We start from the raw sequence: 26690 nt of genomic DNA, 5'->3' as shown, positions 1-26690 counted from the left end.
CGTCCGGCCCTCCAGCCCCAGCCCGTCGGTGGTGAGCGAGAAGGAGAAGGAAGAGCTCGAGCGGCTGCAGAAGGAGGAGGAGGAGAGGAAGCGGCGGCTGCAGCTCTACGTCTTCGTGATGCGCTGCATCGCCTACCCCTTCAACGCCAAGCAGCCCACCGACATGGCCCGCCGGCAGCAGAAGGTACGGGCTCACCCTGCTTCCCTTGCTCCGGAGGCAACCCCAGCGCGCCCAGGGCATGCAGCAGCCAGGCCAAGGCAGAGAGGGAGGGTGGGAAAGGGGCAGCATATAGGAATGGAGACAGGGAAAGTAAGGGAGCCTTGGGTACCAAGAGCCCCTCTTCGCTCCCTCCTCGCTGCACCTGCTCCTGCTGCCCCAGTGGTGGTGACATTGGAAACGGACCAGCCCTGCTTCCAGTCAGATGGCCCCTGTCCCCATCTGTCTGCCTTTTCCCTTTGCCATATGTAACCGCAGATATGGCCAGGGCCCCTTCAGCTTTTTAAACACAGTCATAATATTGCTAATAATAATGAGAGAGAGAGGGACCCAGGCAATGATCCCATTCCCTTTCACCCCTCTGTCTTTCTCCCTAGCCTTCCTTTTCCAAGGGATTCAGCTGGGCCCGTCTCAGGGAAGCAATCCAACCATTGATCTAAGAGAGATCTAAGCAAAGGTTACTTTGCCCCAGTTGCTTACAGTGCTTGTACTGCTGTGAGCTCCAATTATTGCATCAAAGCTTTTGTGTCCCTGCTGGAGGAGTCCCAGCCATCTCAGTGCAGCTTTGATGCCTAACAATAACAAACCATGGTCCGCATCAAATTCGGCTCACTTGTTTTCTTTTCAAAACAGTCATTAAAAACTGCACCGCTGATGATTTTTGCATAATTCCTTGACCAATTATTGCACCTGCGGAGTTGGGTTTTGAAAAACGTCACTGGCCGTAGCCCTGATGGAAATGATCAAATGCATAAAAATGCCTGTATTTAAATAACATTAAGGCCCACAACAGTTCTGATAAATTTAAGAGCAATTGAAATGCATTGGTTGCGTATATACGTATGTTACATTGCAAAGGAAATATTTACCCTGTGGCCGGTCAAGTTGTTGGGGGAGTATAAACTTATGTTTTTTAAACACAGGTTTAATTTATCCACTCCTAATAAAGATGTTTTCTTCAGATGCATTGCACTCCAATGTACATTCAGATACATATGAATCTTTGCAAAGATGCATCTGAAGATTAGATATTCTGTTTATGCAGTGTCCAGATTATAAAGTTTGGAATCTTGGCCATTTAAAGATTTTTGTTTTCCCCCCACACACACCCTAAAAAATACAGGAGATTTGACTGTACTGTTAAATATGTGCTTGTTAAATTTATATTTTACCTAATTCAAAGTGGTGTTTGAGTTACATGTAGCATGTAACTATGTTCAAAAATATTAACATAAATGTATGTGTTTGCATTGTTGTATTTTTTTATATATACACACACATGCTCTCGCTCTTTACTTCTCTGTTGTAAAGCACTTCAGAATCAAACTAGAAACTTATATTCGAAGTTTCAGCCTGTAGTAAATGTTCATGGACAAGTTACAAATATGTTACTAATTACCAACTGAAGAATATATGAAAATAGAGTTTTACAATGGAAGTGCTGACACAACATTAACTATACCTTTGTGAATGCGTCACTACAATTCAGCAGTATATAGCACTTCCAGACAAAAGAATAGGAAAGAACACCTCATCTGGAGTCTAAATCAGGAGGTACAATACTGCAGTGAATTAAAAGAAGTGTTATTGACTATTACAGTTATGGTGGATTTATCTGCTAGTTCTCCATCTGTCAGATTACAGACCAATACAGCAATTTGGGTTTTGGAGGGCAGTTAATTCCCACAGGCACAGAACGCATTTCAGTCAAATGCAGCTGACTTTCTTCCTGAAGCAGTCTGAGTAGAGAGATAATGGGACATGACTATCTGGAATGTCTCCCTGCTTTTTTCCCCTCCCTGTTATTTAATTAAGTTTATTGGCACTGTAGTTTTGGACCTGATTTTGTTTTGCATTTACAAAGCATCAGTATAAACCAGCAAGATTTCAGGACATATTGAGTAAACAACATTCATTCAGACCGGTCACACCACAAAGCTTCTATTAGTCATTGGTGCATGAGGAGGTAGAAATGAATATCTGTATCACAAATCATCTGAAGGCAATATAGATAGCAATCTGATGTTGATGCAACATTGAATGGCCCCATGCTTTGTTGGTTGAGTGAAATACAGTGATGATGATATAGCTAGATTTTTATATTATGTTTTTTTTATTGCAACTCTTCTAGTAGGATGTGGACATATATTTAGTTTTGCCACCCTGTTTCCTTTAGAACTTCTCCACATTAGGAAAAAAAAAAAAGGTGGGGAATGTAACCTAATCACTAGTTTTTGTGTAGCTGCAAAAGGAAAAACTAGATTTCCGTTAAAAGTGAATTGCTAATAGAAATTAGCTTTCCACAGGAACCTAAAATATTTTGAGGATCTGAAAATTAATGTAGAGCAGGGAATAAATCCTATCACATGAAAAAAATACAGCACTAACAAGAAGAGAAAGGAAGATAGGAAAAAAATGGGGAAAAAAGCCTATAAAGGCAATACAGGTGAAACAATTAAGTGGAAGTAGGGGGGGGGAATGATAAAGTGGAAAACAGAAAAGGGGATCATGAATTTAAAACAGGACTACAGAAGAAAGTGAATCACTTTCTGTCAAGAAGAATAATATGAGAAAACATATTTGGCCTATTTATGTAAGTAGTAAAACAACTGTCAAAATAAATGCAGTGCATTTAAAAATAGTCTCCTATCCCATAATAAGAGTTTGGGAAACTGAAGAATCTCTATTGTTTTCCTTGACTGTATGAGTTCACTTTCAAGAATAGTTACATTCTGTTTTTCTACTGTATATTCCTCAACTGTGTTGTCCCAGAGATTCCATGGGATGGAGGCTAGACTCTCGGTCAGGCAAAAAACCTCCCATTGACGTCAATGCAAGGATTGCCTGAGCAAGGCGTTAATGACTGGACCACAGGTGAACATAGGTGCTGGATCTAGGGGTGCTGCTGCACCCCTGGCTTGAAGTGGTTTCCATCATAGACAGGGTTTACAGTTTGGTTCAATCCTCTCGGCACCCCCACTATAAAAATTATTCCAGCACCCCCTGCATGCGAACTGTTGTTATCCTGACAGATTGTTGTAGAAAAGGGAAGGTGGCGTTTTTGGTGTTTTTCTGTCTCACTTGGCTATGGTGCATCATTAGCGAGAGAACAAAATGTGGAGCAAGTTGGACTCATTCCCTATCTGGCCAGTCGGGGTTGGATGTTTGTCACGATAGTGTTGCTGGATTTAACAGTCTTTCTGGAAATTTTATATTCATTCATGTGTTTATTTAGAAGGACTTTTGAGGTCCTGACTCAAAAACATGCACCTCGAGACAAACTGGGATATACCCAAATACATTTTCTTTCCTAGAAGAAAAATGATTCATTTTTTTTCAAATGCTTGTTGGATCGGTTTCCCTATTTTACAAGAGATTGAGCCACCACTTTCTTTTTTATGCGCAATTTGCATTTTACCCCTTAAAAAGTTTGACATCTGAAAGGAGTTGACCAGATTTTACAAAACCATAGTTTTTAAACAGCAAGACTCCTCTCCTCTCCTCCAGTATCGATCAGAGTTTAGAGTAAATGGAATTAGTCCAACCCTCTCCACCTTTTCTCAGAATCATGCAGCAGGGCAGGCAGGAACTGTGTCACACTAGGATGAGCAGGAGTGTTAGGTTTGCTGAAAGGGTAATAAGGGAAGGGTTTGCTTCATTACACGCACAGGGGGCCCTGGTGATTTTATTGGAGTGGGTTAGAGAACAAAGGAAATTAAATATTTCATCCCGCAAGAACTTCGTCGGCCCTTGGCTTGATGAAGGCAGACGGGAAAGTGCTGCGTTACTAAGGGACTGCCTCCCACTTTCGATACTCTGTGGTAAATTCCGTACATCTTATAGCACTATATATATCTATAGAAACCCTAATGAGTCTGATCCTGCAGTCCTCGCTCGGGCAAAAGCCCCCTTGATTTCCATGGCAGTTCCACTGGACTGCATTCTGCTAGGTCAGGCATGATATTTACCAGCTGCAGCTGTGATGGTTGTACAGTGTTATGGCAGCAGGGAACTACGAAGTCGGAAATATTTAGGCCCTTAGGATGCAGTCCTGAAGTGGCAGGATTATCGAAGGTGCTGTGTAACCGCCCTGGGTCGGGCCCTTCATTGCCAGTGAAAACAGCGGCTTAGAACATATTTCTGGTGGGCTGGATGGAGCCATTAGGCTCAGCCCAGAGTAAGGGGCAGTGCATGCTGCCGCATGTTCCCCAGGATAGGCCAGGAGGAACTGTGCATGGGGCTGAGGGGAGTACTTTGCCACAGCCCTGTTCAAGACACAACACGCTCCTCTCCTACCACCCACTCGGCTCTGCGGCGGCCACGACTTGCTTTTGGTGGGTGTCAGGCACAGAACCCCTGCTCTCCCCCACTGTTTCCAGAGTACAGGCCATTTAAATGGGAGCAACGTAAAACTCAGGATGTGCCATATTATATGGGGTCTATTCAGACGGCCTGGGCTGCTTGCCACCTCCTTCAGTTATTTGTTTACTGCTACCTTAGAAATAATAAAAAAAAAAGAAGAGGTAAATTGATTTCAATGACATTCAGACAAGTTGCAAACTCAAGGTCTTGTGTATGCTGTGTAGACATTAAAGATCCCAGATACTTTTCTGAAGAGTTGGGATTCCACCCCGCCCCCATCACTTCTCCCATCACCAAAGTGCAGATATGTGTTATAGTTATATAATGCCTGGCTGCCATCCTCCACCCCAGAGGTGGCCGCATTACAGTAGTGTGGTATCTGTATGCTGTAGTTGCTATTTATGTAGCACCATGGATGTGCATAGTGATCTATAAATAGAAAATGTAAGTTGTGAATTGTTTTGAGGTCCTTCGAGGTGAAAGGAACTATATAAATTTAAGATACTGTCATATTGGCAAGATAATTATATGCAGTTATGATAAATTATAACGTATAGCAAAGCAAAGAATCTCGTGGGATTGTATGAATGCACAGCCTTAGATGACGGTGCAATGCACAGACAGTATAGCAAGTATTCCCTGTTTATGCTATAGTCAGAATTCCTCTTGGAGTTTGAAATCGAGTGTATTTATCTATTGCTGCTCCCCTAGGATACTATTTTCAAATCACTGATTCTTGATCCGTTTCAGGGACACAGAAAGGTGTGTTTATCAGTATATTCAGACATAGATTAACTTCTTTATCCTTTCATTTATTTGCTACATATGACCTTCATGTTAGTAGATGCAGATATCTGTGGTTTAACTGTAAATCTTATTCACATTTTATTTTAATGTTCTAGAGGGTGTTTAAATTTCTTAGCAGCTTGCCTCAGACTTTTTTTGCCTTTGCTTTAGCTCTCATTTGATTGTTGGGAGAAGAGTTAAGCATGGGATTTCGCTGCACCCAGTTGAGCATGAATCATATAAATCCCTTGTCGAGGCTCATGAAGGGTAGGGGAGTCAGATGGCATATATCAATTTAGGAGGGATTTGTTCGAGGCTTCGGTCCAAGCTGTTGCTTTTTTCCTATGCAACCCCTGACCTTTTGCCCCCTTCTTTCAGCATAGCTGTGTTCCCTGGCACACGTTTGTAGCCAGCTGGGGACACTTTTGATAAGACGCTAGCTAACACTTTCCTCCGAGACTGAGAGCACCACCTCCATGACACCTTGAAACCCAAACCCCAAATACGTGAGGTTAAATGGGAGACGCCATATAGCTCAGTTCATTCATTTGAACAAGCATAAGGTGAGTGAAATAGGGATGGATGTTAGGGTTATCAATGCCACATGTTCTGTATTTTATTTAGAAAGCAGCAACGTGAAGGACTCTTTAGTTTTTTCTAAAATGTAATGAATCCATTAGGCGAGACATTAAAATTAATGAATATGTTAACAGTGGTATTAAACAGACGCCTGTGTTTTTATGCAGTGTAGGTGAACAGGCAAAAGGGAAATATCTAGCGATGTTATCATTTCATAACAGTATAATACTGTAGTGAAAAAACAGAGGGCTTGATTCAGATTACTGTGAATTACTCACTTCAGTAGAGCTACTCTGGATTGGTATCGGTGTAGTTATGTGATGCTGTAAGGTATTTCGTTATTGTTCTGGCCCCTGTTCAACACAGCACCTAAGCATCAGCTTAAGAAGCAGCACTTACTGATTTGTTGACTAAGGATGGGTTTATGCCCATGCTTAAAGTTAAGTATGTGGGGAAGGTGAATCAGGGCCTGAAAGGCCAGTTAAAATACATTTTAAATACCAACTTCTGTTTTTCATGCATAGATTCAGACTGCTATAATAACTGAGAAAATCACAAAGCTAGTGCAATGTCTGGAGTAACTAAATCTTTCGTGGATCTCCCAGACAGCATTGTAGATCCTGCGAGAAAAGCCTTCCACTGTGAGTAGACTTGCTGAAGACACTGATCTATTGTGCTTCTTGGACTGAGCCGCGAGCAAGGGATGCTGTGACGCTGCCCTGCACCAGCAGCAGCCTTTGGGTGGAATTGTGACTTGGTGTCGGATTCCTCCCATCTCTCCACTCTTGCTCCAGGGATGGAAGTAGTGTACTGCAGCTCTTGAAAGCAGCTGCCTACTTTCCTTCATACCCCAGTCAGCTCCGCTGGCCCGCTGCCGTCAGCAATCCCTCGGAGTTTGAAGATGATTGTTTTCCATAGAATAAGAGCCAGTTATTGCTGGTGGATCCACAGGTGGCGAACGAGACTGATCCGGGATCCACAGATCTTGTCACAGTTGGGGCAGACATTTCCTGGTGGAAGGAGCAGAGGTGAATGGTTGAGTTGGGCTGCAGCATGTTTTTTCCTCCTTTCCAATTTCTCTTTTTTCCTGTTGTCTTTGTTGGATCTTGAAATACTGGGATCCCTGCCACAAGGTCCTTTTCCATTTTGGTCGGTTGAGGGCTTAAGTTTCCCATGAGTTAATATCAATATTGCACTTCTTTATGTTGGCTTTGAGGGTATCTTTGATGCTGGCCAGCATGTGGGAGGTGAAGCCAGTGTTCCGTCCACTTCCTGCCTGGTCTTTGACCTCCTTGTTCCCTGGGAGGAGCATCTACACCATAGCTCCGGTGTTCTGCAAGGAAGTGTGTCCAAGATCCGGGTGACCCTGACACGGCCAAGCAGAGGGATGAGAGGGAGCCCTTATGCCTCGGCTGCGTTAGAGGTATTCACAGTCTAGCTCACACGATTAAGGCTGCAGGACTAGTCTTTAGATTGGTGAAGAAAACCTTGGATGACTAGTCTCAGGGTATGTCTTTGCTGCAGAGTTCACTCAGGTGGTCAGCACTAGGGTCTGAGCAACCAGATTAGCCTAGCCTGGTTGTGAGCGTCCACACTGCAAAGCTGCTCTTGAGTTACTGCGTCTACCCTTGCGCTGTACTCGCCTCGTGTGGTACTAGGACTTCTGGGGTCATATCCTGTGGTTCTTAGCACTGCAGTAAACTGAGACGCGCTCTGTGTCTTTCCCAGTGAATTGTGGGAGGAGTTGCCTATCCTTCTGGGCTCACAAAGGGAATTGTGGGAAGACATTGGAGAACTAGTAGCACTGAAGTGATTTAGCCTGTGTCCTCACTGCAGAATGGGCAGATGACCAGCCCGAGTGAAAGCAGCATGGGAGCTTTAACTTATACCCCAGGCCAACCTGATTGTAAATCCCTGGGTTAGAGGTGGCATCTGAGTCAGAATAACTCTGCAGTGAAGACAAGCTGTCAGTTCGACAAAGAATCACTGCTTGGAATACGTTTACATGGGAGAGGAAATACAGCATGTTTGCAATCTGGAATTTGTGCAGAGTGGAAAAAAAGTATATGAATGCTGAATGCAAAGTAGTACCTGGAACACACAAAGAATCAATAGTTTCACTTAAAAACATCTGTAATTTATTTTGCTGGCACCTTGTCTTAATTTAATTTGAGGGTCTATTAAATATTTGTCATACTTAGGCTTTTTTTTACACTTTATAGATTATTAAATTATTAAGAAGAGATTAAATACCTTGTAAACCTGTTATTCATTTGACTGTTTGAGATTTGTGGGTTGCTGATCAGTGGTCCAAGACTATTGCCAGCATCTCTGTGAATTATTACTTGAATATGTGTGGAATCTCTCAGCCCAGAGACCTTACTTAACTAACAGTTGTGGGGACTCTCTGGATGGTTCAGTTTAGTTCGGCGGTGAAGTCTACCTTTAAAAATACTATTTATAGACTTGCTATGCATAGTCTAGACACTCTCCCTAAAGCAGTTTGCCTTTTGCATAACTTGTAATTTCTTCTGTTGAACTATGAATGACAATTTCATTCCAGCAGACAGTGGTCTGCAGTAATTTACCTGTATAGTATTTGTGTTATATTTGATGCAGCCTTACTCTTTTATAGGTTATGTCAAAGGAAAATATAATTACTGTGTTAGCATTAAAAGCATTTAGTAGCAGAAACATCAGCCATCAGAATCATGGTATTAGGATATTGTCACTGAAACCTTTCATTTGCAAGAGATGCTACAAAATGCTTGCTAAAGCACCCTCCATTTTTCGTTTTCTGAAAATGCCACTGTGCCATTACCCAGGGCATAGACGCTGACTTCATGGGTGCTCCACAGAAAAAAAATAAGTGAGTGATCAGCACCAATCGGCAGGCAGCTCCCCCCGCCCCCAGCATCTGCCAGTGGCCCCGCAGATCAACTCCTCCCCCTCCCTCTCAGCGCCTCCCGTTATTTCGTGGCGTGCAGGAGGCACTGGGCGTGGGGGAGGAATGGGGCTGGGCACACTCAAGGGAGAGGGTGGAGCTAGGTGGGAAGAGGCAGGACAGTGGCGGAAAGAGGTGGGGTGGAGGCTTGGGGGAAGTGGGCGGGACCAGGGGCAGAGCAGGCGGTTGAGCACCCCTGGCACCTGGAGGAAGCCGGCGCCTGTGACCCAGGGTACAATCTGGACTGTTGAACAGCTTGTTCCCCTCAATTCTGCAACTGGGAGTGTCTTTTACACTGCTTCTATGTGAGAGCAACCACTCCTGGTCTGTTCACACACAGCCTCTAGCATGTAACTCACTTCCAGCTCTGCTGTAGGAGTGCTATTGCCAGCCACTCTCGAGTTACACTGCAGAGCAACACCAACAAATTCCCAGTCCCAGACTTCCCCCAGAAATAAGAACGGCCATGGTAGGTCAGACCAAAGGTCCATCTAGCCCAGTATCCTGTCTGCCAACAGTGGCCCATGCCAGGTGCCCCAGAGGGAATGAACAGAACAGGTAATCATCAAGTGATCCATCCCTTGTTGCCCATTCCCAGCTTCTGGCAAATAAAGGCTAGGGACACCATCCCTGCCCATCTTGGCTAATAGCCATTGATGGACTTCCATGCACTTATCTAGTTTTTTTTTTAACTCTGTATATAGTCTTGGCCTTCACAACATCTTCTGGCAAGGAGTTCCACAGGTTGACTGTGCATTGTGTGAAAAAATACTTTCTTTTGTTTGTTTGAAACTTGCTGCCTATTAATTTTATTTGATGACCCCTACTTCTTGTGTTATGACAAGGAGTAAATAATATCTCCTTATTTACTTTCTCCACAGCAGTCATGATTTTATAGACCTCTGTCCTATCCCCCCTTAGTCATCTCTTTTCCAAGCTGAAAAGTCCCAGTCTTATGAATCTCTCCTCATATGGCAGCTGTTCCATACCCCTCATCATTTTTGTTGCCATTTTTGGTACCTTTTCCAATTCCAATGTATCTTTGAGATGGGGTGACCAGAGCTGCGTGCAGTATTCAAGGTATGGGCGAACCATGGATTTATATAGAGGCAATATGATATCTTCTGTCTTATTTTCTATCCCTTTCTTAATGATTCCCAACATCCTGTTAGCTTTTTTGATGGCTGCTGCACGTTGAGTGGATGTTTTCAGAGAACTATTCACAATGAATCCAAGATCTTTCTTGAGTGATAATAGCTCATTTAGACCCCATCGTTTTGTATGTATGGCTGGGATTATGTTTTCCAATGTGCATTACTTTGCATTTGTCAGCATTGAATTTCATCTGCCATTTTGTTGCCCAGTTACCCAGTAACTCTTGTGCATCTTGTACTGTCCAGCCCTCTCCTGGACAACACAACCTCATATAAAGTCAGTCATTTTATTAATAGAAAATGATATGCACAAATCCTGTTATCTCAAATGATGTTTCCCAAACACTTCAATCCAAGAACCCTGGTTTCGATAAAACAATAAAACAAGTTTTTTAACTACAGAGATAGAATTGGTAACAAGAAAATAAAAGTAAAACACAACTGCAGTAAAAGCTTTATCTGTCCCTATACCAACCGGAAAGCTCTCTAAACAATCTTCTAATCTTCATAGAAAGTCTGATTTGTAGTCCGGTTGGTGCGGGGCTGGCAGGCTCTCTACCTGGCTCCGCGTGGCTCCCCAGAAGCAGTGACCTGTGTCCGCTGCTCCTAGGCAGAGGCGCGACTAGGCAGCCCTGCCCGCTGCCTCTGCCCACAGGCACCACCTCCGCAGCTCCCATTGTCTGGGAACCGCAGCCAATGGGAACTGCAGGGATGGCGCTTATGGGTGGGGGCAGTGCACAGAGCCGCCTAACCATGTAGGAGCAGCAGGGACAGGTTGCCACTTGCGGGGAGCCGCCCAAGGTGAGTGCCTCCCAGATCCAGCCCCCTGAGTCCCCTCCCACACCCCAACCCCTGCCCTGAGCCCACATCCTGCACCCCCTTCCGCATCCCAGCCCTGAGCCCCCTCCCGCACCTAAACTCCCTCCCTCTTAGTTAACTGGAATTTTTCACTTACCGGCACCCCCATCATTCCCCCAAATGCTGGATAAAAAAGCTTTTACTGTAATATCTAATTTAATAATCTAAGTGAATTCAAAGCAGAAGTCTTTATCACCACGTGCTTCAACAGATTTTCTGGCTGAATTCCTTTCAGACAGGATTCTTCCCTCACTCCAAAACTGTTTCTTTCTTCCACAGGTGTTGTGGCTACGGTGGGTAGAGAGAAAAGGAGGAAAAGCTTGGGGCATCTGTTCCCCATTCTTATACTTTTTTCCTTTTTCTTTGAGAGTGATCTCTAGCTGGGATTCAGGAGACAGTCTGTGGGGACAGGAACCTCCAGCTGTTTCTTTGCCAAGATCTACACTTCTCGCTTACAACCTTTTTCCTGCCAAAGAATGACCACTTACCCAGGGGATGGTCCATTTGATTTTGTTTACATCTGGCTGAGGCATCAGTTTGCCTTTTGCCTCCGAGGAACTGGTCTATGCCTGCTTTTCTAAACTTGGAACATGTCTCAGTAATGTCATACAGTAGAATTTTATAACTTTACATACAATTATGCTACACATTTTACTAGGACAATAATGATCAGCAAATTATGAGTTTTCGGATGATACCTCACTAGGTATACTTTGTACAAAATTTATCATAGTCTTGTGAAAGAGGTGAACATACGGATACAGATTGTCACAGCTGGCAATAACTTAGTTCACAGAAGTACATAGTAAACATCCTATAATTGCTTAATTACATAATCCCAGTTGATATAATAAATCTGATCAATAAAGATGAAAGGTGAAATCCTGGATCCATTGATGTCAATGGGAATCTTGCCATTGACTTCAGTGGAGCCAGGATTTTGCTCACAAAACACTGTCTAGTAGTGAGATGTTATTATATTTTTCAAAATTAAGATTGCATAATATGGATACAACTTACTTACAAATGGTTGGAGAAAGGACGTTCCACAGTGTGGGTACTACCAGTTTGGATACTACCAGTTTGGACCCGTGGGTAAATCCTTTTTACCCCTCCATCTAGGGTGACCAGACATCCCGATTTTATCAGGACTATCCCGATATTTGCTTGTTCGGTCGGGACACTGGACAAACAAATAATTTTGCCCTCCGCTCTGGCGCACAGGTGGAGCCCGGAGGGGATCTCGCCCCCCCCCACCCTGACCCTGTCCCCTCCCCTCCTTCCCCCATTGGATCCCTCCCCAAATCCCCGCCCCCTCACTCCCCCATTGGATCCCGAGCTGGGCCTGGGGAGGAGACGCCCTGTTCAGCAGCCTGGGCACACGGGCCATGGCTGGTCGGGGCCAGGAGTGCTGCAGTTCAGCACGGAAGCTGCTCCAGCCCTGCAGCCCACGGGGCAGCGCATTGGGTCCGGGGGCAGCGCGGAGCGGGCAGGGCCCAGGTGGGTGGCACGGCCCGGGGACGTGGGCCGCCCGCTGGAGACACACGGCAGAGAGGGATTGCGAGGGCGAGACTTGTCCCAGGTGGGGCGGCCGGCAGACAGGGGCGAGGAGCTGGTCGGGGTCCCCTGAACCAATAAACTTCCCCGCCGCTGCCGGGGAGCCCCATGCCTCTCCCGCTCGGCTGCGCTCCAGCGGCTCGCCCTGCTGGGAAGGAGGCACTGGAGCACAGCCGAGCGGGAGAGGCGTGGAGCTCTCTGCCGGTGGCGGGACGCGCTGCATGTGCCCGGGGCGGGCCGGGGGGGCAGGAGGCTCCGCGGGGAAGTCAGCGCGTGCGGCTGGGGCGCTGTGTGCAATCCGGCGGTGCAGCTGGGGCCTGCTAATGCCCCCGGCCTGCGAAATTGCTATATATATATATATATATATACATTTTTTTTGTTTGTTTTTGCTCTGCCCCCTCCCTCCCACATCCCGATATTTCATCCCTGTGATCTGGTCACCCAACCTCCATCAGGTGGGTGGTAGCCAGTCCATATGCAGGATTGCTTGCCCCAGTTGCTACCCCACTTGTTCTCCTGCATCACCAGAAGGGACTGCAGATGGTGCCTCTCTGCTAAGATACCATCTCTCGTCCCAGGCCTCAGCAGAACCTGGATGGCTCTGAACCAGGTGACTGATCTCTGCTTTGGCAGCTCCCTGCAGATAGTGGAGGCCAGCTGAACAACTCCCAAGTCCTCCTGAATACTGAAGAACATCAGAAGGACAATGGGAGCTCATGCAGTGACAAGCTGGAGGCATCACCTTAACTACATCCCCCTACCTCAAGTCTTTTCTCATCTGTGGTCCACAGGCATTTGTAGTGCATCCATTGGACTGCAGCCCTGAGAGTGGCTCAGTATTAAGACTAGAGAGAGATTTGATGGACACAAAAGAAGCTGTCAGTATATCTCTGTTATCGTCCCTGCCTCAACAGCGAGGCTTAAATTCATAGATTCCAAGGCCAGAACTGTCATCATTTAGTCTGATCTCCTATATAACACTGGCCATAGGACTGCCCCAAAATAATTCTTGGAGGAGACCTAGAAAAACATCCCATCGTGATTTAAAAATGGTCAGCGATGGAGAATCCACCATGTCCCTTGGTAAATTGTTCAGTGTTCTCTTCCGCTATCATGCTGAACTCCCTAACAAATTCATGTAGACAGCCAGAACTCAGGCTGTTGTGAGTGGCCCTTTTGTGGTCTCAGTTGCAGATTGCATCCCTCAGTACCCTGGGCCATCCTGGGCTGCACCGGCAAGATCTCTCTCTCTCAAGCAGAAGCCATCTGCTGGTGTTATCTGGGAATGTGGAGTTGCCTGAGCTGTCTGGACTTTTTGTTAGCTAGGGTAAGGACTGCAGTGACCTGTCTGGAATTCAGTGATTTGGACCAGCAATAGGGAATGAATGAATCCCAGTGCATTGTAAGAGGGATGATGGAGTCAGGAGTTTGCAGAAGAGAGGTGGAGCTGGGATGAGGGGAATTCTTATCTTCTCCTGAAATTTTGCCCTGTTTGGTACCTACCTGACTAAACAAGTTTTACCTTGTACTCTACTGTGGCTTTGACTGGTCAAGGGAGGCCCTGTTGCACTTTTGTCTGCCACTTAGACAGTCAGGACATTTTTTACATTTCTGCTTTGTCTTACTAGAAGAGTGAGTTCCTGCTTCAAGTGTCCTGCGACTCCTCTAGAGTGTTGTTATTCAGTGCTGACAGTGTGCTTGACACTTTCCAAGAGACACAAGGAAACCATGCCTCCCTTGCCCTGAGGAGCTTACAGTCTAAACAGATGTTCTGTTCCGAGAAGTTCTGTAATGTCTTAGCCCATTTAGCGAACAGGAGTGTGAAAAATGACTGTGTTACTTAGTGAGGCTTATAAGATGGCCTCTAATCACAGGCTTTGCTGCATCCTACCCCACTTCCCTCACCTCTATTATTTATTACAGAATAATTCTTTTCCTCCTTCTGGACGATCTGACCTGGTCTCTTGCTAGCAGTGATAACTGTAATGAAACCTGCCTTTCAGTTCAGGGGGTTACAGTCTTCTCCACCTCGGAATGAATCTGAAGAAAGTAAAGCCAGACAATTAAATCAACTGAGCTATGACAATTTGCAGATGGAGCCATGATGCTGAGCATCTGCCCATACACTGTCCACTGACCAACGATCACTCCAATGAACTGCAGTTTCTGCAAGGCTGAGCAACCTAGTCTTCGAAAAATGGAGGTCCTGATCTTGCAAAAAGAGCTGGCTGTGGGCATGCAGACCCCTGCCCCAGTGCAGAGCATCCTTCAGTGAGGGTTTGCAATCAGAGTCCCATTAGGGACCTTACCGAGCCCATTTTGGAGACTGGCTTAGTTGGTCAGAAAGCAGACTGAAAACAGCCTGCTAGGGAAGTGCTGTGTGATAAGGTTGGACTTGGACGAGTCGGCGTGTCATTCTATATTCATTTGTAAACTTTGTTTGTTCTAAATGATTTTTGGAAAATTGTGCCTATAAAAGGGGGTCGTAGTTATTGTGCCAGAGGCTTTTGCTGAGGACCCACAAGCCACAACTCTAACTGGAGTCAGTGGCAGAGGGGAATGCTCAGCGCCATTGACAATCCGGTCCTGCTGGTAATTCATGGGATAGCTGCAGCCAGGGCCACAGCATTCTTCACCCAGCCCCACTCACGTGTCCCAGCCCTGTGTTGAAGGGACACCCCTGTCGGAGTAAGGTTGTTTTTGTTCAGTGCTCGTTCAGTCCTTGGCCTCTCTGCTAGTGCTGCCAGCCAGGCTGCTAACTGCGATAGTGGACTCCTGTCCTATTCAGTTAATATCTTTTGAGGATCTAGCCCTTTGTCCTTTGCGTTTGTTCATCATCTATCACACGGTGGATGCCACTGGAAACCGATGATAATCCTCGTCTTCCAACGACCCGTTCATTTCACACAGGGTACCGAGCAACAGCCAGATGGTGATTTTCAGCTTTATCAACATAGGCCAGATTGGAACTGGTCAATTAGAGGCTGAAAGCTTTTGTGTACCTTTTAACAGCATCTGTCCTTGTCCACCTGTTTTGCCAGCTTCTTGTACAACCCCCTCTCTGCCTTCTTCCGTGCAGCACCCTCTACATGGTGGGTCTTCACTGACCTCATCCCTGAGGCCCCTACCTCTTTACATTTAAATTGCACGTATAGACCCACTTCTGCCATGCTGTCTGTAGTGAATGCTGCATAGGGGTTTTAGCCCACGGAAGCTTATGCCTAAATAAATTTGTTAGTCTCTAAGGTGCCACAAGGACTCCTCGTTGTCTTTGCTGGTACAGACTAACACGGCTGCCACTCTGAAACTTTTGTTGTTTCTCTTCCCCTAATCTGTCTGCTTGTCCAGCCATCATTCAGGTGTGAGCTCCTGGGAGCAGGACTTTGTTGGGTGTTTGAAAAGCCCCTACTATGAAGTGGGCACTAGAATGAATAAATAATAATCTCAGCATTGCTCAGTCCCATGAAACATGGTACATGTGAAGCACATGTTGGTATGTTGGCCTGTGAAAAATATGATCCCTTGAAATAATGATTTTACGCCTCAACCGCCAGACCTTCATTTTTAAGTTGTTTAGGCTGAGGCCTACAATGCTGAGGCTTTGGTTATTGTATTTTTCACATGGTGTGTGTGTGTGTGTGTGTGTGTGTGTATGTATGAGAGAGAGAGAGACAAATAGGCAATGAAGATTCTGGCTGTCTGATGGAAATATTTCCATGTTTTATGCAGAATCACCCCCAAAGTGAATTGAATCGTTCTGTTCAGTGAGACAGTTTTCACACTGCTCTATTTATAGCACATGCAATTACCGTGAACACATCCCAGACCTCTAATTGCCTTTTTATTGCTGTTTAGCACTGTGTCAAAGGTATCTGAACACTCTTGCCTTGCTTTCTCATTAACTTTGTTTTTTATGTGTTTCCACTGACTTTCCTCCTCCACTGCATCTAATTCAAGCTTTTTGTCCTTGCCTTCAGGGCCCTGCAGAACTCTGCCAGTCACTGCTCATTCACCCATGTCCCTTCTACATCTCTGGCTTGGGTGCCCTGTGCCCTATTAATGATGCCACCTTGATACGCCATTTGTACCTTCCTTCTGCACGCATGTCTGCACTTCCTTCCTTGCCCAGCCCTTATACAGGAAGCACACTTCCTATAACTGCTCTCAAAACCACTAATCTCTTCACCGTCCAGTTCCTCCTGAAGTCCCGCTCACGATGGGTACACGCACCTAACTAGCTGATGACGGTAAAGCTGTGGGTTATTTGAGGGTGGTCTGCATATCTTTACAGGTACATCCTGTGCATGCCGCACAGTAGCTATCTCGATATTAACAACTTCCGGTGAATAACAGCATTTTGCTCTGAACAATCCCATCCCGTTGACTTTAAAGTGAATGGGCTCTGAACATTGGCCACCGCTTGTTGAACACTTCTTTTGGAAGAAGGCCCCAGCTGCAGGAAGGCTTATGAGGATGCAGCCAGGGAAGGAAGCAGTGCGATGTGCCTCCCCTGGCTGCAGCTCCACAAACTCCCTGTGCCTGGAGACTACACAGGTAACAAGGGGCTAGGATGTCCCTGGGCATGCTACCATGCAGTGCCATGGGCCCTCAGTGTCCCCACTCTACTGCCCACAGCCTCCCCTCCCCATGGAAAGCCCTGGCATCCGCTCCGCTGCTCTGCCTGCAGGCAGCTTTGCGGGGCTGCAGCCAGGGAAAGCATGTCCCAGGTTGCAGCCCCACAAACCTCCCTTCACCTTATTAGCAGCTGCAGGATAATGGCAACTTTTTGCTGGCAACTGAGGGGTTGCTAATAAGCAGAATCCACTGCATATAAACAGGACAAGACCAATGGCCCCCGGACCACTTGATTTGTGTGTTGTGCTCTTTTCCCCTGCCCTCCACCTTGCTGTCGGTTTCTTTTGTCATTTAAAAGTGTAAGCCCTCTTCGGAGCAGGAATGAGAGGCACTGAAATCCCACGGAGGATGTGGGCTAACTCTCATCTCAGCTTTGTGTTTGTACATCAGCTAGCACATTGTGGGTGCTATTGGAAGCAAATAATAAATCTCTCTTGGGTTTGGACGCCTACGGCCTTTGAGAGTTTATGGTCCCTTTTTTTTAATGGTTTTCTTTAAAATTTAGCCTTGTTCAGCAGTTGTGTAGCACGAATTGTTTAAGTTAATGATCTCCCCAGGTTCTCGCTCTTCCAGTGTCATTTGGAATTTTACTGCCCTCCTCTTTTGCATTGAGTAACCCACATAGCTCTGAATCATCGGCAAATTGAATCATGTTGTTTTAAGTTTGTTTTTCCAGGTCAGCAATACATAAAATAAACCAAACCAGTCTTAACACTGGTCCATGTGGCTCCCTCTTAGGCACCTGGCTGTGTTTTGAAGCGCTTCCTAACCTTACATGTCCAAGGCACTCAGCCTTAATAGTATACCTATTGACTATATAGATGCATTATCCACAGTTTTTTTAGAGAGTTTCTGAAACAGGGTCACATAAAACATTAATGTCCATAACGTGGCCTTGTCAGCCTGATCACATTTATTAAGCATGATCTCACTGCTGTGAATCCACGATGACTGTTCTTCGTTAAATCCAAGCCTTCAGCTTTCTCAAGGTCACCAGTTCAGAGGCAGGTGGGGTATACAGTGAATTCCACATTCCCATCCTCATCCAGACATGGCTCAGCTGAACGTTATCTCACAGTAAACTGTGACCCAGTCAGGACACTGTTTCTGTTGTGTCTCCCGTTCAGTTACCTATGAACAGACTCAGGCCAAGGGCTGGGTTGATTAACTAGAAAGCAAATAGCTAAATCAGAACAGTCATTGTGTAGGCTTCTTCTAGGTGATGTTTGCTAGTTCCAATGGTTGCTTTTCCATAAGTGTGTGGGGCCCATTTCATTGCTGCATTGTATTACTCTAGCACAAAGCGAATGCAAAGACCAGCTCAGAATGGGTGGGGAAGGATCAGACCCTTAAAGTTAATGCTGCAAATCAGGAGTAACTTTTTGTGACCCTCAGTGAATTACAGTGATATGAGAACGGGGGGTCAGCAGCTGGGATGCTGGTGTGGGTTTCGGTTGAGATTTTGGTTCAGTTCCCTGTTCTGCCTGTGTGACCAGGGCAATTCACTGAGTTTCTCTGTGCCTCTTTTTCCCCCTCTGTGAAATGGGATGATAAGATTCTTCTACCTCACAGGAGGGGTGTGAGGATAAATCTAGTAAGGATTGTGAGGGGCTCTGGTGTTACAGCAATGGGGCTGTATAGATACCCAGGAGTGATAGAATCAGACCCAATAAATAGGCATATGTTGCAGAGTCTGTGTGTATCTGAACTAAACATCCCTGCATTGCCCCCTCTGTGACTTACTGTGTCCTCTGAGCAGTGTCTGCAGCTGCTGCCTCTTATTGTAAGACAGCTAATACAGCCTTGCATAATTCATTATTACAAGTTGTACACGCTTGATGATAAAGAGAACTGATGTTTAATTTACACACAACCTCATGGTGCCTTGTGTAGGTCTTCAAATGTATGCCAACAGTAGCCATGATAAAAGGAGGTGAAAGGAAAAGGTGTATTCCAAGGGGCACCGTGCTAGAGAATTGCAGTGAGCTGTGGAAGATTTGGGGCCTCTGGTCTCCACTTACATACAGTTCTTATCAAGCTCAGATAGGAGGTACTGCAGGATCATCTGGATGAAAGCTAATTCTAGGGGCTCCAGTGAAATGCCATTATCCTGATGCATCAAGTGTTGTTTTGCATTTAAATGCATGCTTTAAACTGAAACAATAGCCCCCTCCTTCAATATATCCCTCAAAGTCACCTTTTTGACACTCTTCTCAACAGTAACTCTGCCGCTGGGAATGTATGTGGATACCGCTAGAAATCCCCAGATTCCCTTCCAGAATGGCTGTATATTGTGGGGTACATACAGTACTCACCATACTGTAGGGTTACGTGCTTGCCTGGTGGGGAATTGCTGTGGGGGCAGTGGTCTCAAGATATTCTCCCACACTTCCTTCTCATCTTCAGAAGTCACTCTGTCTCTCGTATTCTATGAGGTCAGCCCTCCCAATTTGTGATTGGGGCCATGCCAGGGAACATCTGCTCTCTATGGTGGCATGAACCAGCAGTGATTTCCTGGTGGGGAACAATGCTAAGCCAATCAACCTTCTCTCACACAGGGTCACCCTCCATGTTTTGAGGCCTTCCCACTCTGCCCTCTCTCCCCCTACCATGAGAAGTGGGCTGGAAGCCATGACAACGTGGTTCTTGTGGGAGCCATATTTCCTGGGTGAGGTTGGATTCCATAGAGGAACTGTACTTTTTAGCCTTTTTATTTATTCATTTATTTTTATTTTTAAATAAAACAGAAAAAGAAGGAAAATCAGGTTAAAGCGTTTGAAATATCAGGTATGAAGCGAGGCTTTCATTTTAACCATCCCTCATTCCCTGTCTCCAGCTGGAGAGGGTCTTTAGCAGGACATGCCTATTTGACAGTCTTTTAGATGGTATTAAAGATGGGAAAAGAGAGGAAGTTAGCTGAAGTTGGCTGGAGCGGTTGTTATTGATGTGGAGTCGGATCCCGTTTCCTAGAAGACAAAACAAGACAAACACTCTCAAAAGGGAGAGAAAAGAACCACAAAGACCGAGAATGCAGCTTCTGTCTCTGGTGCTGACTCTCACTTGCAGCCTTGCTGCTGGAAAAACACAGGCCTACCACATAGTCCTAGCAGCCGCTCTGAGACCTGGCAAATTTGTACCGGCATCAGGCGGTTTAGGGCACTGTTTTTAGCTGCCTTTCTGGTTACAGGCTCACAGCAGTGTTGAAAAAAAGTCTTGGCCTGCTAACGCCAGACTCTTATTAGACACAGAGCAAAAGGAGGGTGTCGGGATTGGGGGGAGGAGAAGAAGAAATAAAGTAGGGAAGGAAAAGAACACATGGGCATGAGGGGAGACAGCCTCACATCCCAGGTGATGTTTGGGGTTCAGCTGGAGGAGGTGGCAATGTCATTTGGGTTCCTCTGTCTGACCTGGTCCGGTCCAGTCAGCGACATCTCTCAGGATTGGGATGAAGAAGGTCTGGGGTCCCAGAAGACGGTGAGGGTGACCGCCATGGTGGTAAAGCTCATTCCTCTTATTTCAGATAGACAGCTTTTCCCCCAAAGTCTCTTCTTGAGCACCCCAAAAGAGTGATGGGTGGAATAGCCCCTCCCCCTCATTATTTTGTCTACCAATGAGGCCTAATTTCTGACACACCAAGTTTGGTTTATTAGTTTTTGGTTCCACACTTTTCCACACCAGGTATGGTCTTAATGCAGTTCTTGAGTTCTATTAGTAAAGCCTTTTTGTTTAAACTAACATAGTCATTTTGTTTTTCACTTTTACAAGCAATTTAATGTAACCGTCTGAGTTGGACTTTTGTTACCTTTTCCTGTTAACATTTATTGTTAGAGGTTATTGTGGTGCTTCATGAACTTTCATTTACTTTTTACAGGTGTGCTCACAGTGGGGGTAAACTTGTAGGCCCAATTGTTACAACTGGTAGCAAGTCGAGCCTCAAATAGTGAGTCCCATACAGTTCTCTTGTTTCACTGTGTTGTAGGGCAGAGCAAGAGTAACAATCAAGTATCCTTTTACATCCCTTCCAAGTATGCTGGGAGTGGGACCTGGCAGAAGATTGTCTCTGGTATGATGCTAAATAAGAACCATGAGCTTGCTTGAAGATTTGTCCATGGTCCTTCTGTCATCTTCCATCATCCACATCCTTTTGCTCCATATCTCCAGCTGCTGTACAGTGGTGTGCAGGTGTTTGGCTTTTGTATGATCAAGACCCAATGCCTTGTTATCGTCTAGGCCACACCGAGTTAACGTTTGCAGGGATCACTGTTCCCTATCGACAGAGTTGCTGCTGCCTGACATAAGATGGCAGGCCCAATTGCATGACAGCTGTGAAGATAATGTGCCACCACTGTCGGAGGAGGAAACAGCTCCTGAATAGCCAACCCCATTTCATTTTGGGGCTAAATCCTGGGAGTTGTAAGTCCCTCCAAGGGAAGAGTTTGTCACTAGCAAGTCAACACTCAGCACGTTTTTTTTCCCCAGAGAGTAGCCTAGAGAATGACACGTTTGTTTGGTTTTTAGTGTAGTGCAATACCAAGAAGGTAAAATACTGATTTTTATGGCTGTTCCTTTGTTTTCTTAAATGCTACAGAACAATTATTGACTCACAAAAGGAAGATCCAAAAACTAACTACATACGAATCTTTGGGCCTAATTATCCACTGCCTGGCACCTTGTGCGGTCATTCAAATGTCCATGCCAAATGAGAGTGTGACTCAGGAAAGCACATAAACAGGTGTTTACGTCCATCCTTCCTCAGGACAGCACTTGCTGTCTCGAATGGGGCTGCTTTCCTAAATCGGCCTGAGTGCTGAGTGGATGTGAAGTGCTGTACAGGGCTAGATGAGGCGCAGGGCCAAGGGCAATCGAGCCTGCTGATATTAGAAGTGCAGAAAGTGCAGTATTTAGTGGACAGACAGACTCCTCTCTCACATCCACTTTAAACTAGTGTAACTCCATCGTCTTCATTGTAATTGAGAGGCGAATCAGATCCCCGTTCTTTTGATCAGCCAGATTTCTAGGATTCAATGGCCAGCAAGAAACAGATGGCTCACTGTGTCTGTGCCCTTTAGTTTTATTACTGCAGGTCTGGGAGATCGTTTAAAGCTGCTCCAGCAGTTAGGCAAATCAGCTTAGTCTGTCTCGTGTTGTGATGTCAGGCGGTGTTTTTACATTTCAGAGATGTTCAGACTAAGCAAATCATGAATTTTTTCATCAGAAGCTAATGCTGAAAGATGACACTTTGACCTTTTTTAAAAAAACCTGATTGTTTCACTCTGTAATAATAATTTTCTACCTGTGACTTGGAAGAACAGATGTGCCTTTTGATTCAGATAGAATACTCCTTTAAAAAAAAAAATTACTTGTAGTACAAAGCTTTGACCTATAGCCAAGGTGAAATTTCTTATAAATATTTGTTTAGAGCGGGGGAAGGGGAAGAGACACTTTTGAAGAAGATTAAGGCATGTCAGACTGCAGCTGCCGTTTCAAGTAGACACCAGAACACAAATCATTCAGACTTCAGTTTATTTCATGGTGAGAGTAAAAAGGATTTAATCCACTTTGAGATGAAGTTGAAATCCTTATGTGCATTAATTATGTTTAGTCAGTTATGCTTGCTAGGTTCTGTATACTGTAAAGTTGAAATTGAATGAGAATATCCTCCAGTGATATTTTTGTCATGCAATAAAAGGTTTGCAGTCTACACAGAATATTTGTTCACTCAAAGAACTGTAATGGAAATCATCAGTAGATGAAATAATGACTTTTAAAGCTGCGGATGTGATGGCGATTCTCCAACTTCTGATGTCCCTGATTGAGTTATTTATTTATTTTATTTTTGTATGGGATATTAATAGGTAAATAGTGCATGAGCCCCAAAAATGCAATTAACGTAGTGTTTGGGGACCAATCAAAAACTCTTAGATGCAATCATCTAAACATATCTTCCAAGGCTTAAATCCACGGTCTTCCAGATTACAGTACATGTATTTATCTATAACATAGGCCTAAATGTTCATATAGAGCAAAACTCCACCCTTACTAATACCCCATATTAGCCCACTGAAGTTAATTGGGTTGGATGGGAACAGAATATACAGTATTTGTGTGCGTGTGTGTTGTTTCCTTTTGTGTCACACTTAGTGTTTCTGCCAGTTTTAAAGTTTCCACTAGTTTAAAAGCCATGTAATGGGGAATACCAGTAAAAACTTCAGACTGATAGAAACTTTTAAGCCCCAGTTCTGCAGTTGAATCCATGCATGTGTGATCTTGCCTGTGAGTGCAAGGAGCTCTCCACATGGATCAAATTGCAGGATAGGATCTTGAGTGTGCCAGTTACATGCGTACTTACAAACTATGGTGTGCCCACGTACAAAAATATACAATGCATACCTATCAAATGTGTTGACATCAATGGGACTTAAGCACATGCTTAAATGCTGTCCAGAATCAGGGCCAACGTGCGCACACGTGGCATAGGCTGATTAGATGTAACTTCAATATATTCAGATTAAATCAGTCTTCCTTAAATGGGAAAGATTTAAAAATCTGCTGCTCACCATCAGAGGAAGAATGGATACAATGAGTGCAATGTGTCAGAATGGACAAATTCTCAAAAATTGTTGAATGAACAAGATCAAGTCGGAGTGGGGGAGGAGAAGGCGAACTGCCGCTTGTGTCTTTGAATATATCCCCCTTATCCTCCTTATGCAACTGAGCTTGGAACCAAGACAGTTAAAGTACCTGGCTTACACAGCAGTATGAAATGTAATGCAATATCTTCTCCCCAAAAACTTAGGAAGTGGAGAAATGAACTGCCCCAGTGGAGCCGTGTGACTCACATGTTGTAAACTTAAAGGTTATTTTTTCTTCTCTCGGTTTTAAAGGGTGAGTGGAAGAATTTTGGTGGTGGAAAACCTTTTAGTTATGTTGTTTTCTGTTTTAAGAGGTAAAAATAAAGGCAGTTAAAGATGTTAGAAAAGGTCAGGTAAGAGAGAGAGATCAGAATTCTACTCTATATACTGTATATAAAGCTTCAAAAATGCAGGGCCTTTCTCTACAGTGTATGTTGCTATTCTTTCTGCCTTCTCAACAAACCTAAATGAACTCAGATTAATGACCCCTCCCATAAAACATCTCCTATTAAAACACTGTGTACAAGGTCACAGACATTTATGTAGCAAATCTGACTTGATTTGAAAAATGGCATGTCTGGGTGGATCTCTTGTAAGGTTTGTCAATGGTGTTTATAGACTTGCAGTGTACTACTTTTGTACTGTAAGAGGCTGTTAGGTGTCATAACTACACACTGTAGGGTTGTGTTCTCTCTCTCTCTCTCTCTCTTTTTTGACTTGCAGGCCAAAGTTTTGAAACGTGTATGACTAAGCTGTGCTTAGATACTGCGTTGAAGGGTTCTACAGAAAAAGAAAAGAGAAAGAAAGTTAGGCAGTGAAATCCATAGTTAGGTTTCTAAGGGCTGGTCCATGCACAAACTGATGCTGAAATAACTAAATTGGTTTTAATTCATCCCTTTTCTCATTTCCGTGCAAGTCCGCATGTGGCTGCTCTTACTTTGGAATAAAAGTGCCCTATTTTGGTTTTGCTTTCGTTGTTTGTCTCTCCCCCCCCTCGCCCCCCTTTCTTTTACTGTGGCCTGGTTTCCAAAGGTGCTGAGCAACTGACGCTCCCGCTGGTATCATTCAGTAACACAGAAGTGGTGTTTTGACTAGTGCCTTTTGCAATGCCAGAATACCTGCCACCAGGTTGTGCTCCTTGTGTCCCTTGTGACTTGTATCTTCTGCTTTAGAATGGATTGGGTGCCCAATCCTGCTCCTATTGACTTGTGTAGCAGCAGGATCAGGTCCTTCTTGTCTTCTATTTTCCTCTTTCTGTAAACTCCGCATTGCAGACAGCTTCCTTGATGTCATTGGAGCAATGCCAGTTGACGCCAGCTAAGGATCTGGCCCTGAAATTTTAAATTACACCAGCAAATTGAGTTTGGTGATACTCTGCTCTGGCTGTTACCATCTGCTACAGCTAATTGTATTGTCAACACGGTGGTAAATTCTGCCTATAAATAGGAATGTAGAAGACAGAAGGGAAAATTCTGGCCCCGTTGAAGTCAATGGCAATGTTCCCATTGACGGTGGGGAGGCCAGGATTTCAATTTACTGTGTAAGAGCTATGTGTTCCTAGAGGACAGGGAGTAAAAGTGCAGTTGGTGACTACTGGCTTCATTGTGTGAAAGGTCACAATAAGGGAGCCTAAACTATTGTGGAGAAAAATGAGCAATCTCTGGAGTGCTGACCTAACACTGGCTTCATCTCACGTTTCAGTTATGATTGTGATAATCCTCATTGCTCTGTGATATTTATTAAAGGAAAGAATGGGGCCAGGCAGTCTGCTCCTTTTAAAAATGAGATGGCTCCCATGCAATGCATTCATCTGTATGGTCTGGGGTTATGTCTTATGAAGTAAGTGCCAACTCCTGAGTGCTGTATCGGTAAGGTAACTGGGAAGGTGAGCGATTCCAACACCTCTAGCAGTGAATGAGAGTCATTGATTATAAACCGTGACATTTCTGTTGAATGTGAGGAAAAAATCCTGCACCTACATTTTAAGATTTTATTTTTAAAGAGAAGAGGTACTGGAAATACTATACTGAATATTCCAGTAGAAGAAAAACATCTTTCTCTGCCATGCTATGTTGGGATTAAAAAATTGCATTATTGAAAAAAGAAGAAAAAATGACTCCGCTTTTAAATTGGTTTTAAAATGTGCATACCAATAGGTGTATGGCGCCATACGTATTCAGCTTAATGGCACAGCTATATTCGCTACCAGCTGATTAGATTATTTGTGTTCGTGAAATATTATTCAAATGTACTAACTCCTCATCAGTGGTCACAGGGTGTTTTCTGTGTGTGCAGAGACCCATGGCCCTTATGGAGAAGACTCTTTAGTTCATGCCATTCTGACTAAAGGATCAAGTTAAACTTTTGACCCCCCCTTCCTTCCCTTGCTTTCCTTAGAGGCTGACGTTTTGCCCCGTTGGGATGGCTTGTGTGAAATTCACAAGCAGTCAATCGATCTACTTTTACTGGCTTTTAAGACTGTGTAGATGAAATTCTCCTGCAAAAAATGCACAGCATCTAGTCTCCACCTTTGCAGTGGCTGATCTGGAGAGGTGCTTCTGGAGTTAGCTGCTATGCGCAAAGCAGAAGCCCTTTCTTTCTAGAGAATGCATTGTCTCCATTGCAGCTTGCCCCTGGTTCCCAGAACTGGCTGAGCACAAAGGAGAATGTATGCTTCATCCCCATAAGCTGTATTAACAGCCGGCACTTCCCTCCCGAGGAAAGAGATCTCCCTCAGTCAGAAATTCTCCTGAAGCTCCCACTGGGGAATGACACAGCTGTGTTCCTGACGCACCTAACTGAACCCGGAGTAGGGACCCCTGCAATTTAGCTCATCATGTGCATGCTACTGGTGCATTTGTGAGGGCAGGCGTGTTAGCCTTAGCAGACTAGTACTTCCCTCCGATGTTTGATATTGTTTCCAGATGGTGAGTTGTGCTGCTGTAGACTTCGATTCTTCTTCATGA

At 44.8% G+C, this 26690-nt stretch overlaps 1 protein-coding gene across 27 annotated transcripts in view; it reads left to right on the top strand.

The window, feature by feature from the left end:
- The first annotated feature begins 32 nt into the window (after positions 1-32).
- CADPS (calcium dependent secretion activator) overlaps positions 33-26690 on the top strand; it is a 364439-nt gene continuing 337781 nt past the window's right edge. For 9 of the 27 annotated variants that reach the window (XM_034776664.1, XM_034776659.1, XM_034776658.1 and 6 more), the window contains exon 1: positions 33-184. In XM_034776664.1, the coding sequence (XP_034632555.1) occupies positions 119-184 (66 nt within the window). In that variant the 5' untranslated portion in view covers positions 33-118. The remainder of the gene's footprint in view (positions 185-26690) is intronic. The other 18 variants (XM_034776675.1, XM_034776672.1, XM_034776666.1 and 15 more) reach the window with 4 other exon arrangements.

The sequence above is a fragment of the Trachemys scripta genome, chromosome 7 (assembly GCF_013100865.1).
Source record: "Trachemys scripta elegans isolate TJP31775 chromosome 7, CAS_Tse_1.0, whole genome shotgun sequence".
NCBI classification, from domain to species: domain Eukaryota; kingdom Metazoa; phylum Chordata; order Testudines; family Emydidae; genus Trachemys; species Trachemys scripta.
Note: the sequence above shows the minus strand (reverse complement) of the source record. Positions and strands in the feature narration are given on the sequence as shown.